Here is a 14,377-nt window from a genome sequence, read left to right on the forward strand (position 1 = left end):
CTTCCACAGACCTGTGTGAGTTTTGCCAAATCTGTGAACCAAATCTGTGTGTTTTTGTTTCTTGTTTTCCTTAAATCGGCTCCAGTTTTAAATGTATGTCTAATAATCATGAAACTGTTCATTTATATATGGGCTAGTTATCTGTTCTATTGCAATAAGATAAATATATGACTTTTAAAATATAAAAATACTCATCCATGTGCCATTAAAAATAGGCTCACCTACTACAGTGGCCCGCATACCATTAATTGCCAGAGAAATACTGATGTTCAGAACGTTCTTTTATGTTTTTTTCTTTCCTCCCTATTAGATTCCTTTACTCTAACAGAGGTGTGTATACATGAGAGCCGAAACTAGAGCTGTTCCTCATTAGGGAGCGAAGTGCTCTTAATTTTATAGACCTCTCCCCACCTTCTCTTCCCCAGGCTTGTTTTCATAGGATACCAGAATTTCTGAATTCACAAGTCCCTCATTCAAGGCTGACTGTCCCTTGACCCAGCCAGTTTTCACTGATGTCTACTAGTAAATATCCTAAGAGAGCTGTGGAGGGAGGATGTTTGAAGGTAAACACCTGTATGCCACAGCGCAGAGTAATGATAGAACTGAGGGCTGCATTCTCTGGCCTCAGCCTCACTGGGCCTCTCGGAGACTCACTGAGATTTGAATGGAAGCAGAGTGGAAAAGACTCTAGAGAAATAGGTCATCCTTCTTACAAATGGGGCAACTGAGGCCCAGAGGGGCAAAATGGCACATCGTGGGTCACACTGTTGGTTGGTAACAAAGCTTAAAGCTTCACTCACATACCCATATCTCTCTCGTATTTACTTCACTGTCTCAGAAGCATGGTAAGGACAGTCTCATGCTGGGAATCATAAAATCCCGGCATTAGGAATGGCTGTTTTCCAAAGAAAGAAGAACAGGCCCTAAACAGCCAAGGTCACTGGTGTGAAACCTTCAGAATGATGGGAACATGGCAAAACCACTCGTGACCTGGAGCCCACTTCACTGTTAAGGGGATTTCTAGCCATGACATAAGTGCAAAGTATAGATTGTCTTATCCTCAGGTGATCTGGTGCCCTGCAGCCCTACTCAGGAAACTCGTGTTCTAGAAACCAAATTCAGATCATCTCTACAGTTAACAGCTGCAGCGAATAGCCTTGAAATTTCCCCATGATTCGATAACCAGAGGAGCCCACGCCACATGCTAAGTGGAAGTTCTGGAGCTCCGAGTCCTGATAGTGTTTTTTGGTTTTGCCAGGAGTTTAGGCTAAAAACTTTTGACTCATGACTCATCAGAAGGCTGTGGCTCTGTTGCCTTAACTGTGAATTGCAAAAGTCAAAACCAACCTGCAATCTGATAGCCACATACCAAGGGTTTCCTATGCTCTGGCAGGCTGTCGGACACAAAGATGAGTCAGGGAGTGTGGACCAGTGGGCTAGCCAGCCAACCTAGAGCAGAAACATGGTGTGACAAGTCAGAGGTCATTGGCTCTGTGAAGGTTTCCCAAATGGGAGAGTTAATGGATCCCAACCCTTAGGTATCATGGTACCCTACACAGCCCTCTGTAGTCCTTTACATTGTTCTCTGCTCTGCTTGAGGCCTGTTGCCTCTTTGGACAGTGAGTTCCTAGTGGGTAGACCTTATTTTGTATTCCTCTGTATTCCCAGTGGCTAGAATATGTAGGTGGCCCTCTAAAATCCTTTTATGGGGAGGTATGAGCAAAGTCCTCGGAAAATGCCATGTGACGCCAACCAAGTGGGTCAGTCAGCTTGAAGGTCTCGGCGTGACACGGAAGGCATTTGAGCAGGGGTTTAAAAGACACGTGGAAGTTTCTGGGAGCGAGCTGTTTTGGCCCAGTGTGGTATGCGTCCTACCTACATCGTGCGAGCCCTTCCCCAGCCTCCCTCTTTCCCCCGCCCCTGGCCTGGCACCTTGGATCTGAAGGAGACAACATCTTTAGCTTAGTCTGCACATTTCACTTAGATGAGCCAGGTGTCTGTTTCACTCTGGGTTAGTCCTTGGCTAGTTAGTTGTTGGTTGATTTCTACCTGTGTTTGTTAGTGTTAGAAATACACAGACCTGCTAGGTAGGATCATTTGTCAAACCATTGCAAGCAAGCTTTCTTGAGGTTCTAAGGAATGTGTGGGAGCAGAGAAGTCCTACTGATCCGTGCACTTACACTCAGTGGAATGTGCCTAAGACTTCTTTAGGAAAGAGGGGCGCACCTCTGAATATGATGCAGTTCTTGTGAGGACATAGTTACAACCTGCCCCAAAAGACCCCCTTTTCTTTAGCTCTTATTTTCTAACAAATGATAAAATTTATCAGCCATGTTAGTTATCCGTTCCCCTGCTGGACTGTAAATTCTAAGAAGGCAGGGATTTTTTTTTTGCATTGATGTATCCCAGGTGCCTAGAACAGCGTCTGACATACACATTGAATGAGTGAATATTGACATGAATGAATATATTGAGTGAACAAATGAATCCTTTTGCCTCAGATCTGAACCCAGGTTAAGGGAAAGACAGTTGCCTTATGAGAAGTGGAACTCAGGATTGGAGGTCACCAGTATTTACTGCAGAGAGCCAGCCTCTGCTCTACAGGCTGCCTCCTTTCCAGAGGCTGGGCTGGGCTGTGCCCCAAAAAGGATGGCATGAACATACCTTAGCAACAGAAAAGTTGGTGCCTAAAAAGCACTCCTACCATGTAAGTGCCTCTTGTTTAAATATATCCTTCACCAAAGGAGGTAGCTGTGATACAGTCCCAAGAGCACTGTATCAGGAGACCTGGGTTCAAGTCGCAGCTATGTCCATGCCTAGCTCTGTGGTTTAGGGTCCGTTCCTAGCGCTCCCATGAGCCGTGGTTTCCTCACTCACAAAAGGGGGATAGTGAGCCCCTCTTCACAATGTGCCTAGCTCCATACCTCCTGATACCAGGAGACCCTCCATAAGCAGCGTCAGGCTGCTGGAGACCCTCTGAAAGGCCGGCAGTGTGGGTGGGTTCCCGAGCCTGTTTGCAAGCCGGTCTCCAGCTCTCCCCAGGAAAAGATCCAACAACGCCTCGTGAGTTTTGTTAGGGAGGATTGTGCAGCACCCCCCGCTCCAAACCCAAATCCCCAGTAAGTCAGGAAGATGTATGTGTTTTAAAACATTGGGAGGTCTGCTTTGGATCACCCTGGAGCTGTGGCTTCCCGGAGCAGCTGGGAGTGAGCGGAGGAAAGCCGTTCCTCTGTCGGGAGTTCTCCCGGCTCGGTGCTCATGTCCCACACAGGGGCTGCCTGCACTCGGCTTTGGCGGCCGTTGACTTTTAAATCATAAAAAGCCGCTCTATACACAGTTTACTCTGTTGCTAGAAGGCAGCGGAACATAGGTATTAAAAAAAAAAAAAACAAAAAAAAAAAAAACGGGCAGAAGAAGCAGCCGTTAATCCCGCCAGGCTTCTGGGCACTGGAGCAGTTGCGGATGACAAAAGTTAATTAGAAACATGAGCAGTTTAACTGAAAACACTTGTGACAATTGGAAGGGCAGCCTCTCCGGTCAGAGAATTTTTCCTAGGGAACCGTTGTGGGAGAAAGTGGCTGCCGCTAGGTAAGTCATGTTGTGACTTTGCAGACACGGACGTGCTCTTCGGGGGCTGAAGGGCCGCATCCTCTCCGTTCCGTGCACCGGGCTGTGTGGGGTGTGGGTGGCACAGCGCCGGGCTCAGCCGTGACATGCCTTCCCGGCCACTTTCTGTCTGACAGCTGCCCCTGTGTGGGCGATAGAGCTGCTTGGTTCTGAGTGCTCGTGGAGGAGGGCATCCCTGATCTTGTTTCCGTGGTACGGGCCGCCTCGGCCAGCAGAACTGCAGCTTGGAACCCGCCCTTCTTAGAATCATTCTGATTCCACTTTGCAAATATCTTGAGGCGTTTCTGAGAAGAGAGTCTGGCTGGGGAAATACACCCTAAGCGCCAAAGGGGAGACCTTGACTTTCAGATAACCTGTGTGTTTTCATGCCTACAGTAAATCGATGTGCAGTTTATACTCTTAAGCTAAAAAATCTTTTTTAAGTCTTGCCTGAATCATGCTGGTACCGCTTTCAAAATGTCAACATAGGAAAAAGCGTCTATGCTCTGATAGGACTTAGCAACTTCCTTGGGTAATTATTCTTCTGTAAAGATTATGCTTGGTTTCTCTTTCTTTTTTGTTCCATTTTAATGTCTCTCCTACATTTTCTTAAAGACGGCTAATTTTCAATTATTTCGCATTAACCGGGAAATTGGGTTGTGGGTTGAATAATGCAAAAACAGTATGTGTTTCCTACGTCTTTCGTGGTGTAGGTTTTTGGTTTTTTACCAGAAACGCATGCTTAATTGTGCTTTGCACATGTTGATATTAAGATCAGTGTGCATTTGCACAGCAGATACCAGGATAGGACGGGAAATGTGAACTGTGTGTGATGGAGAGCAGGAGGAAGTCAAGGTGGGATTTAAAAACTTAACCACCGGTGGGGCGCCTGGGTGGCTCAGTCAGTTAAGCGTCTGACTTCGGCTCAGGTCACGATCTCATGATTCGTGAGTTCGAGCCCCACGCCGGGCTTTGTGCTGACAGCTCAGGGCCTGGAGCCTGCTTCGGATTCTGTGTCTCCCTCCCCTCAGCTCCTCCCCTGCTCAGACTCTGTCTCTGTCTCAAAATAAATAAAGATTAAAAAAACAAAGAACAACTTAACCACGGGTAAGGCACGGGAGGGTGGTGGAGCTATCTGAGCGTTTGGGTTGAGAGTGATGAGCCGTGGAACCATGGTCCACCCTCCCTGGCCGTCAGCGCAGGTCCACAGGTGTAATTCGGGTTTCCTTCTCTTCCCCATCTCTGCAGAGCCGTTGGCGAGCCCAGCCTCCTCCCACCCCGGAATGAGTGAAAATGCACCTGTTCCTCTGGAAAGTGGCAGCAGCCCCTCCCCTGCTAACAGCAGCACCTCCTCGGCCATCCCCCAGCCCGGTGCTGCCTCCAAGCCCTGGCGCAGCAAGTCGGTCAGCGTGAAGCACAGTGCCACACCGTCCATGCTCTCGGTCAAGCAGCCCGTGCCCGAGGCCCCCCGGCCCAGCCCTGAAACCATGAAGCCAGCCCCCAACAGTCAGAGGTCCATGCTGGAAAAACTAAAGCTTTTCAACAGCAAAGGGGGTTCCAAGGCAGGCGAGGGCCCGGGGTCGCGGGACACGAGCTGTGAGCGGCTCGAGATTCTACCCAGCTTTGAAGAGAGCGAAGAGACGGAAGCCACTAGTCGCTCGCTGTCCACGGCGGGTCCCGCTTCCAACAGCCCCAAGATCGCCCTCAAGGGCATCGCCCAGAGAACTTTTAGCCGGGCGCTGACCACCAAGAAGAGTTCCCCGAAAGGCAACGAGAAGGAAAAGGAGAAACAACAGCGGGAGAAGGAAAAGGAGAAAAGCAAGGACCTCGCCAAGAGAGCCTCTGTGACAGACAGACCGGACCTCAAAGAGGGGCCAAAAGAAGACCCTAGCGGGGCGGCGGTGACCGAGATGCCAAAAAAGTCCTCCAAGATCGCCAGCTTCATCCCCAAGGGGGGGAAGCTCAACAGTGCCAAGAAGGAGGCCACAGCCCCTTCCCACAGTGGAATACCAAAACCAGGAATGAAGAGCATGCCCGGGAAGTCCCCAAGTGCCCCTGCCCCTTCCAAGGAGGGGGAGCGGAGCCGGGGTGGGAAGCCGAGCTCGGGGCTCCCCCAGCAGAAGCCCCAGCTGGACGGCAGACACTCCAGTTCCTCCTCCAGCCTGGCGTCCTCAGAAGGAAGAGGCCCTGGAGGGACCACCCTGAACCACAGCATCAGCAGCCAGACCGTCAGCGGGTCCGTCGGGACCACCCAGACCACAGGAAGCAATACCGTCAGTGTTCAGCTACCTCAGCCCCAGCAGCAATACAACCATCCCAACACTGCCACCGTCGCGCCTTTCCTGTACAGGTAGGTGCAGCCGCCCGTCCGCCCTTGCTGGGCCGTGGGCAGAGGAGCCTTTCTGGTAGGTCCCAGGTCTTTGAGGGCAGGAACCCGGCCTGCCCTCCAGGAACATGAAAGCTGACAGCTAACGTACGCCTCGATAAGCTCCCAGTAGAGCCTTACACGTGTGCTTGAGGGAGCAACTAGTACAACACGGCTTGGGGGAGGGGGAGAGGAAGCTAAAGAGGGGAAGCAAAATTCAAGCTGACCCTAGGATGAGGAGGAGTGGGCCAGGCACGTGGGGACCCAGGGGCGTTTCAGAAGCAGCCACAGCAGGAGCAGACGCGTTAAGTGTGGTTTGGTATCACTCAGTGTGACCGGCCCCGACATCGGTCCTAACGTTTTCTGAACGTACCTTAAAAAATGAGAAACACAGATGTCACCTTGCTGAATGGGTGAGACCTCTTCTCACAGAGGCGTTCGTCTTGAGCTTCCAGATCCTCACAGCTGCTTACACATGGCACGTGTTAGGTATTTTTTCAGTCCTTGCTAGAATCTTTCTTCAAGAGAGCAGCATGAAAGGGCAAGGTAGTGATAGGAAGGGATCAGTTTGTTTTTTTAAGTTTATTTTGGGGGAGGGAGGGGCAGAGAGAGAGAGAGAGAGAGAGAGAGAGAGAGAGAGAGAGAGAGAGAGAGAATCCCAAGCAGGCTTTGCACTGACAGTGCATTGGGCAGCCTGATGCAAGGCTTGAACTCACGAACCGTGGGATCGTGACCTGAGTTTAAATCAAGAGTTGGATGCTTCACTGACTAAGCCACCCAGGAGCCCCAGGGAGAGATCAATTCTAGAAGAACAAAAGAATCAGGTTATATTGAGGAGACAAGCCTGGATGCTTGCTTGTCTGACTCCATTCTGTCCATTATCTGTCCCCCACACCCTCTCTCTCTAATGGCACATCCATAGGACTGCGGGAGACCACGTGGAGCCAGGTGCCGCTTGCTCTGTGTGCTTGTGGCCTGTGAGAGCCTCTCATTGCCCAGCCTGCACCACACACCTTTGCAGGATGGAGGACACGGGCTCTGGGTGGTCCTTGGCCACGTGGACAAGTCCTCTCCAACAGATGGCAGCTGTGCTTTAAGGGACTCCCAGAGCTTTGCTCACAGTGCCCAGCTTAATCCTGTACTTGAGACGTGGAGTACATTTGGCCATTCTGCACAGCAGAATGTTACTAATACCTCTGCATAGCAAAAGGGGCCTGATGAGTGAATGCCATTATCTAGGCACTTACTTTACAGCTTCTGCCCTAAGTATGTATACATATACACTGCACACACACACACCACACCTGGACGCCCGTAGGCATGGACGTACATTGACAGCCACGTCCAAGTATGGACACAAGTTCACATACGTATATAAAATGCTAGTGTGCATATGCATACATATATTTTCACACCTGTTCGCATGCAGACTCGTGCCCATACTTTCAGCTTCCTGTGTTTGTATGGTTCCCCTGAAGAAATGGATATCCCCTCTCTCCCTGCCTGAGTTGTGTTCTCGTAGGCTTTGTTACCATGCCTGCCAACAGTGAGTGGGAAGACTGGCCTGAGTGATTCAGAGTAAAGCCAGGCAGGTCCAGCCAGTGAGGCAAGGCCAGGCTTCTCTTTGTCCCATCCCTCCTTCTTTCTCTTCTGCTTACCCTCCCCCTCAGCAGGGGTCACACCCGGACTTTTTAATTGGGAGAAGGTCATCTTTTTATTACATCCAGTCATTAGCTCAGCTAACCATTGGAGAAGAGTGCCAGGGCTTTTAGATAATGACTCAGCATTCGTCTCCATGCAGGGCTTTTAATACAGTTGTTCTCTGAACCATGGAGGCAGCTGAATTGCTCCCCATGAAATTTTTATCATTCCAGTAACATTAATAGTCTTGAGGTAATACATATTCAAGCTACTGCTCCCAGAGTCTTGATTTGCATTTTCGAAATTAAAATATATGATGGTGTTTGGACACCATCCATTTCACTCCCTTTTTCTTTTTTTCTGGAATCATTTGAAAGATTGTAAAACATTTAACCTCTTTTAAAATTTCACGCTTCTCTGTGAGAGGAAAACTCTTAACGAAAGAGCAAATGTCTGACAAATACGAGAAATGAGAAAATGTCATGCGTATCTGTCAAGCTGTACTTGAATGTCCATGTTCACCCTGTGTGATGTCCCTCTGGCCGCTCTGATGTGCTTTTCCTTCTCAGGTGAGCCGGGATGGGAGTCAGGATGCCTGGGCTCTATCTTTTATTTGCTTACAAATCCCTGGGTGGTCTGGGACCCTTCCCTGTGGGGACAGCTATGGAGCACATGCTACATAATGTGCAGAGACCCTGCTAAGGCTTTTCATGCCTTCGCCCATAGAATCATCCCCGAGACTTCACAAGCTCGCTACTTTTGAGATCCCCATTCTGTAGGTGAGCAAACTGAGGCTCTGAGCGATTAAATAACTCACACCAAGTCCAGAGCTAATAGCTAGAAGAGCTAGTGTCTAAACCCAAGTCTGTCTAACTAGAGGGGCCAAGTTCTTAAGCGCCAAACAGTCTTGGCTCTCTGAGTCAGTGCAGCTCCCTGAACCTCATTGTCTTCATCTATAGAGCAAGGAGATGAGATGAGAAGATTTTTTTAAATGGGTTAGACTTCCCTTGTGCTCTAAAATTCTCTCGAGTTCATGGGTTACTTACTGTAGAGAACTTGCCGTCTTCCCCTCCCCAGAACCTGTCAACATTGGCGATGTTACCAAGGCATAAAAGAACGATAAGTCATCTTTTTGAATCACACTGAATGAATTATATTGAGAAGTGACACGGACATGGATCACTTTACACTTGACTGAATGCTTCTTGAGTCCTGTCACGTGATTTTTGTGGCAGCCAGGAGAGGTCACTGTGGCTAGCCCTGCTGTACACATGGGGGACCTGAGGGTCAGAGGTGTGAAGTGACTTCTCACATGTGCGTGGCTACCTGCAGCCAGCGAAATGTTCAGACTCCAAGTCTAATGCTCCTTCTAGGACCCAGCATCTTTCTAGACTTAAACATTTCTCGTTTATACATTCAGTACACCCTGCTTAAGGGCCCGCTCTACATGTGAACTTGAACAGCTTGAGTTCTTACACGTCCATGTCAAAAGAGCCAGGCTTTGCTTTCAGAGAGCTCTCTAGTTGAGGCAAGATTTATTAATTAGCTCGCATTGTAATACATCGGCATCAGGAGAATAAGAATGCTGTAGAAACGCACAGGTGGAGCGCTTAGCCAGCAGAGTCAGGGAAGGTTTCCCGGCCAAGATGACACGGGAACTGTGTGTTAAAGGCTGATTAGGAGCAAGAGAGGAATGAAGAGGAAAAGAGCCTTTAGGCACAGGTCACACTAACTACAAAGGCAAAACCCTTAAGGGCATGGTGTGCTCTAAGGAATGAAGACACAGGTGGAAGAGAAGACACGGCAGGGCTGTGTGTACAGGGCAGGGTGGCACAAGACAGGGCTGGAAATGAATACCCATGTGGGGCGTTGTCTACCACAGTTAGGACGTCAGACCTTACTCTATGGGCCACGGAAACCATCAGAGGCCTTTGATCAGAGGGTGATGTGATCGTATCGGTGTCGCAAAAATCAGTGGAGGATGGTGTGGGGAGTATACTGGACCTACAGACAGTCTAGAATAGAGGCCACAGACTCAGATGCCTGATTCCGACCCAAAAGGTAATAGAAATGAGTGGCCGGGGGTAATGGGACTGCGGCAGAGGGAGTGTTAGACTGTCTAGAGGGAGCAGCCATCACTTGGCACCAGCAGGTGGCGCCCTGCAAGAAAGTCCATGTAGACTTTCTTGTTTTCACTGCAAGTGGAGAAACGGACAAGGCAGAAATCCAGATATTTCTTGTGAAATCTCCCAATTTTAAAATGTTGAAATGAATTCAAAAAGCTTCAAAATACTACACAGACCAATAAGAATCTACGGGCTGGTTCCGACACCTGGCTGCCGTTTGCAACCTCCAGGCTGGAAGCAGTGTTTACAAAGTGCTTATAGGTCAGAGATGATGAAAGCCTGGACTCCGGCCAGTGGGTCAAAAGGAGCAACACGAATCCAAAAATCCTCAAGGGGTGGGGACTGCAGGAATTTGGAATTGACGGCTTCATTAGGAGGGCGAAGGTGGGGAAGGATGGGTGACTTGAGGTTTCTCAGTACGTCCCCCACGTTTAAGACAGTCCACGTTCCTGGCAAACACTTTTTTCGTGGAGAGTGAAGTCTGGGTGAATGAGTTCAGGACGCTAATGAATTAATAATGCTACACCCAGGGTTACGCATCTGAGTGTAATTACACATTTGCACGCCACGCCTAGGTCAGCCGAGGTAGTTGTGGCAAGAACGCATTGCATGAAGCAGTGGCCTTGATTTACTGGACAAATAAAGGCACAGAGAAGGTTTGGGGAAGTACAGATTTCAAAGTGTTGAAATAATGATCGATGAGACCTTTCATCTCCGAAGATCTGAGCTCTGAATCCGAGACGTAGAGGGCCAACACACCTGCTTGGCACCCACTCCTGACCGGTTTTGTAGTCACCTTTCCAGAGAGAGCCATGACAGGAGGATTTGGGGAGGGCCACGGGGCTGTCAGTGGAGTCATCTTTATGCTTGACTTTCTGGTATTGCTGAGTACTTAGAAGTTGCTCTTTGGCGGAGGTTAAGTGATCCAAACTACTCAGTACTCTCCAGCCTTTTTCTGGCCAGACCTAGCTCCCTGATAGGGATTCGGAGAAGCATTCCCCAGTGAGGGATTGCAGACCCTCCGTTTGGGCAACGAATATTTCATCTTTTACAGTTCGCTGGCTCTCTCTGTTTCTAGGACATTGCTCCACATGTGCTGATGAATTATTTAGAGTCAGTCTGCTGGTCTGCTCTGTTCTAAAGCGTCTCGTTGAAGGGGGTGATGGCGTGTGCTGTGGTCAGACCACAGTGGTCCATATGTGGTAGCTACTGCTCGTGACAAGTGTGTCTGCTTTGGTTTGTGTGTGAAGGTCCCAGACAGACACCGAAGGGAATGTTACTGCTGAATCCAGCTCCGCGGGCGTGAGCATGGAACCCACCCACTACACTAAGAGTGGACAGCCTGCTCTGGAGGAGCTCACTGGTGAGTATGGAGCCCCAGAAAGTCTGTGTCTGCTGCCGATGAGACCTCCCATATAACCACCCGGCCTGATCGGAGTCGTCTTACTGTTGCACTGACGGATAACCTAAACAAAGTTACTAGTGGTATTTTTTGTTTTCCTCCGTCTTCTCTTTCTTCCCTGCCCTCTCTCACACAGTCTACTCCCTTGTCCCCAGAATTATAAGTAAATCTCTTGCTTCCTGGCAAATCCTGTTTTAATACATGTTGCATTTCAGTAGCGGACCTGGGCTGCTCTGACACTTAACTTTGAATCTCCTTGTTCACTCTTCAGATAAAGTCACTTTCGAACAAGATCTGGAACTATCATATCTTGCCTTTTTTTTTTTTCCTTTCCTGTATGGAAGCACTGATTGAAAATGCATTCTTGTCATCCTGCATTAATCAGAAAGGAGAACACAGCATGCTTCTTTTACCAAAAATAAACATATCTAAATTTTATTTAAGTTTAACCTAGACGATGATAATTAAAGGGCTATTATGTTACATGAAAACATAAAATCCACGGCTGCCATGTAGTTAATTCCACGGGTATTGATTTATTAAGGTTATAAACCTGTCACATCCTCAAAGGAGAAAAGTTAGCGTATGAGTCAGGATTCCTACTGCGCTGCATTCGGGGTTTATCACCACCTCTGTCTGTCTGCCCCGTTCCCCACTTCTGTGTCCTATGTTCCAGCAACTTCTAATCAGGGAAGTGAGTGGTCAACCACACATTTAGCAGTGGTTGTGTTATTCTTTGCATATCTTACCACTTCCAGGGTTGGCTTAAAAATCGAATCCATGTTTCAAGTCCGTTTATTAGGCTAAATATCCACGACCACACTGTTTTAATAGCCACATCACAGCTGTGGAGTTGGTCTGCAGCCCACGTGAGGGGATCATACCCATCTCACCATTAGCTCTGAGTATTAATTTCAGAGGATCTGAGCTATTTAACTATTTCCTTCTGGTTCTGCTGGCCGGGCACAGTGATGAGGCAGAGTTTTCAAGCCATTTAGAAGTGATCCATCTTGCAGTGGTTCAGGACCCCACATTTGGGATTGATCTTGTGCTTCCTTCCCTCCAAGCTTTGTACCTCCTTGCATATGAGGACATGGCTAGCCCAGCAAAAGGGCCCGCTACGAGAAGGGTGTGGCGTTCAGTGACTACTCAGGTCTCCACACACATTCCAGACTGTGTTCTTATGGGCACACATCAAAAGAGGCAGGCTAGTGCTCCGAGAGCCCGGCATATATCAGATGTGTGTCCTGTGGAGTCGTGTGGATTCATGTCAGACTCTGAGGCTCTGCAAAAGTCACATTTGAAAAGCAGAAGCAGCGGCCAGAGAACATTCCACATCACACTTCCCTCCCCTTTTTCTTCCTTCCTTCCCTCCTTCCTTTTTTTTTTTTTTTTAATTGCTAAGCGGAATTTCTTAGAGTGACTTGTCTTTACGTTCAAGCAGTAGACATCACACGTGTGACTATGCTGTGAATCATTTTATGGACACAACGGATAGTAGTATAAGGTCGAATTAACCTATCCACAGCTGATCCCTTGAAGTGACAATGAGTAGCGGGTATATTTAGAAATGGACATTTATGACACTGACCGATTGCTTAGCTCTGCCCCTCTTCAGGTGGCAAACTAGGTGGGTTTTCCCATGGTGCTTTGTCATTTGTATGACATTACAGTTGAGACCTTGTAACTTGGATCATAGAGTCAGAAGGGAGCACACACACCTGTTGATTATCCAGTCCACGAACCCCTCTGTCCTTCACTGACAAATTGTCTTTCAGTCTCTGCTTGAATGTTTGTGACAGGAAATTATTCCTTCGTAAGGCAGCCCTTCCATTTTTTTGTTGGCCTTCACTGGCAACAGAAATTCTTTATTCTTTCGTTTCTAGTCACCGGATATAAGCCAGCCTCTTACAGCCCACAGCTGATTTCCATTCTTTGTCGTACAACAGCTTCTCCCTTGAGCCTCCTCCCTCCAAGGGAAAATCCCGGGCTCCCTCCACGTTCCTCTTGTAACACCCTGACGTCCTCCAAGGTCAGCCCTGTTGGGTCACAGTGTGGTGTTCTGTCCATCGTGGCCGGTCGCCCAAGGGAGGGCTGACCTTGTGAATACAGAAGAGCTGCAGAGGGACAGGGAATACCTTAAGACCTCTGTACGCGAGCAGAAGGGGCCTCCATTTCCACCGGAGCATAGTTGTGTGTTCATTCTGCTCAGGCTGTGAGCTGGTGCACCTCCTTGCTCACACCGTGCAGCATCTGAGGAGACAGAAACGGCAATTGAGAATGTGATCACCTGAGCAAGGTGGGTGGGTCCTGGTTTGCGCTTCTGCGCTGCTCTTGGAATCTGGTATGTGTCGTGCTCTGGGCTGGGGCTGGGGGGTTGCAGGCGTTTCCCAGCACAAAGCCGCATGCCCCAACAAGGGAAACAGGAAGCTCGAATTCAGCAAGCCCTCATTTTGTGCCAGGCGTATCATAAGCATCTCATGCGATCCTCCTACTGCCCCTTTCAGGGGAGGTTTTTATCCCCATTTGACAGATGACATTCAGAAAGGATCAAATGACTCACTCGAAGTCAAGCGGCTAATAGATAGCATCGCCAGAGTTCAAACCTTTGTCGAAATGCAGGCAGTGTGTGCTTTTTCTTTCAGCCCTACGCTGACCAAACATTTTTGGACAATAACTATCTCTCGGGCAACTGCGGATTTGTGTGAGAGTTACTAAGAGTAAGGGTGAGATACCTTCCCATCTCAAAGGTCTTTTGAATTTCTAAAGGAGAGTTTACAGGTGAACATGCCAATTAGGAGAGACATGGGAAAATAGGTACAATTATGATGCTTTTATAGGGGATTAAGTTAACTAATTGGGAAGTTTGTGCCTAGATTTAGCTTTCTTTATTATTAATTTATTTTAAGTTTGTTTATTTTTGAGAGAGAGAGTGCACATATGTGCATGGGAGAGGGACAGAGAGAGAGAGCGAATCCTGATGAGGGGCTCGATCGCACAGACTGTGAGATCATGACCTGAGCTGACATAAAGAGTCGGATGCTTAACCGACTGAGCCATCCAGGCGCCCCTAGGTTTAGCTTTGATCAATGTTTACTGCAGGGCCTAGAGCTGTCCCAAGGATCAGTACCTTTTTGGCCTTCTTATGATAGACAGCATATGGCCAGAGTGACAGCAAAAGATACCGGATAGGCCAGGAGATAGATGTAGTTACATTCTTCCAGTGCCATGCAGGAA

The 14,377-nt window shown here is 48.6% G+C and overlaps 1 protein-coding gene across 10 annotated transcripts in view; it reads left to right on the plus strand.

Moving 5' to 3' along the window:
* NAV2 (neuron navigator 2) overlaps window positions 1–14,377 on the plus strand; it is a 741,507-nt gene that overhangs the window by 565,514 nt on the left and 161,616 nt on the right. For all 10 annotated transcript variants that reach the window (XM_047878314.1, XM_047878316.1, XM_047878307.1 and 7 more), the window contains 2 exons: window positions 4,855–5,956; window positions 10,989–11,101. In XM_047878314.1, the coding sequence (XP_047734270.1) occupies window positions 4,855–5,956; window positions 10,989–11,101 (1,215 nt within the window). The remainder of the gene's footprint in view (window positions 1–4,854; window positions 5,957–10,988; window positions 11,102–14,377) is intronic.

The sequence above is a fragment of the Prionailurus viverrinus genome, chromosome D1 (genome assembly GCF_022837055.1).
Source record: "Prionailurus viverrinus isolate Anna chromosome D1, UM_Priviv_1.0, whole genome shotgun sequence".
In the NCBI taxonomy this organism is placed as follows: domain Eukaryota; kingdom Metazoa; phylum Chordata; class Mammalia; order Carnivora; family Felidae; genus Prionailurus; species Prionailurus viverrinus.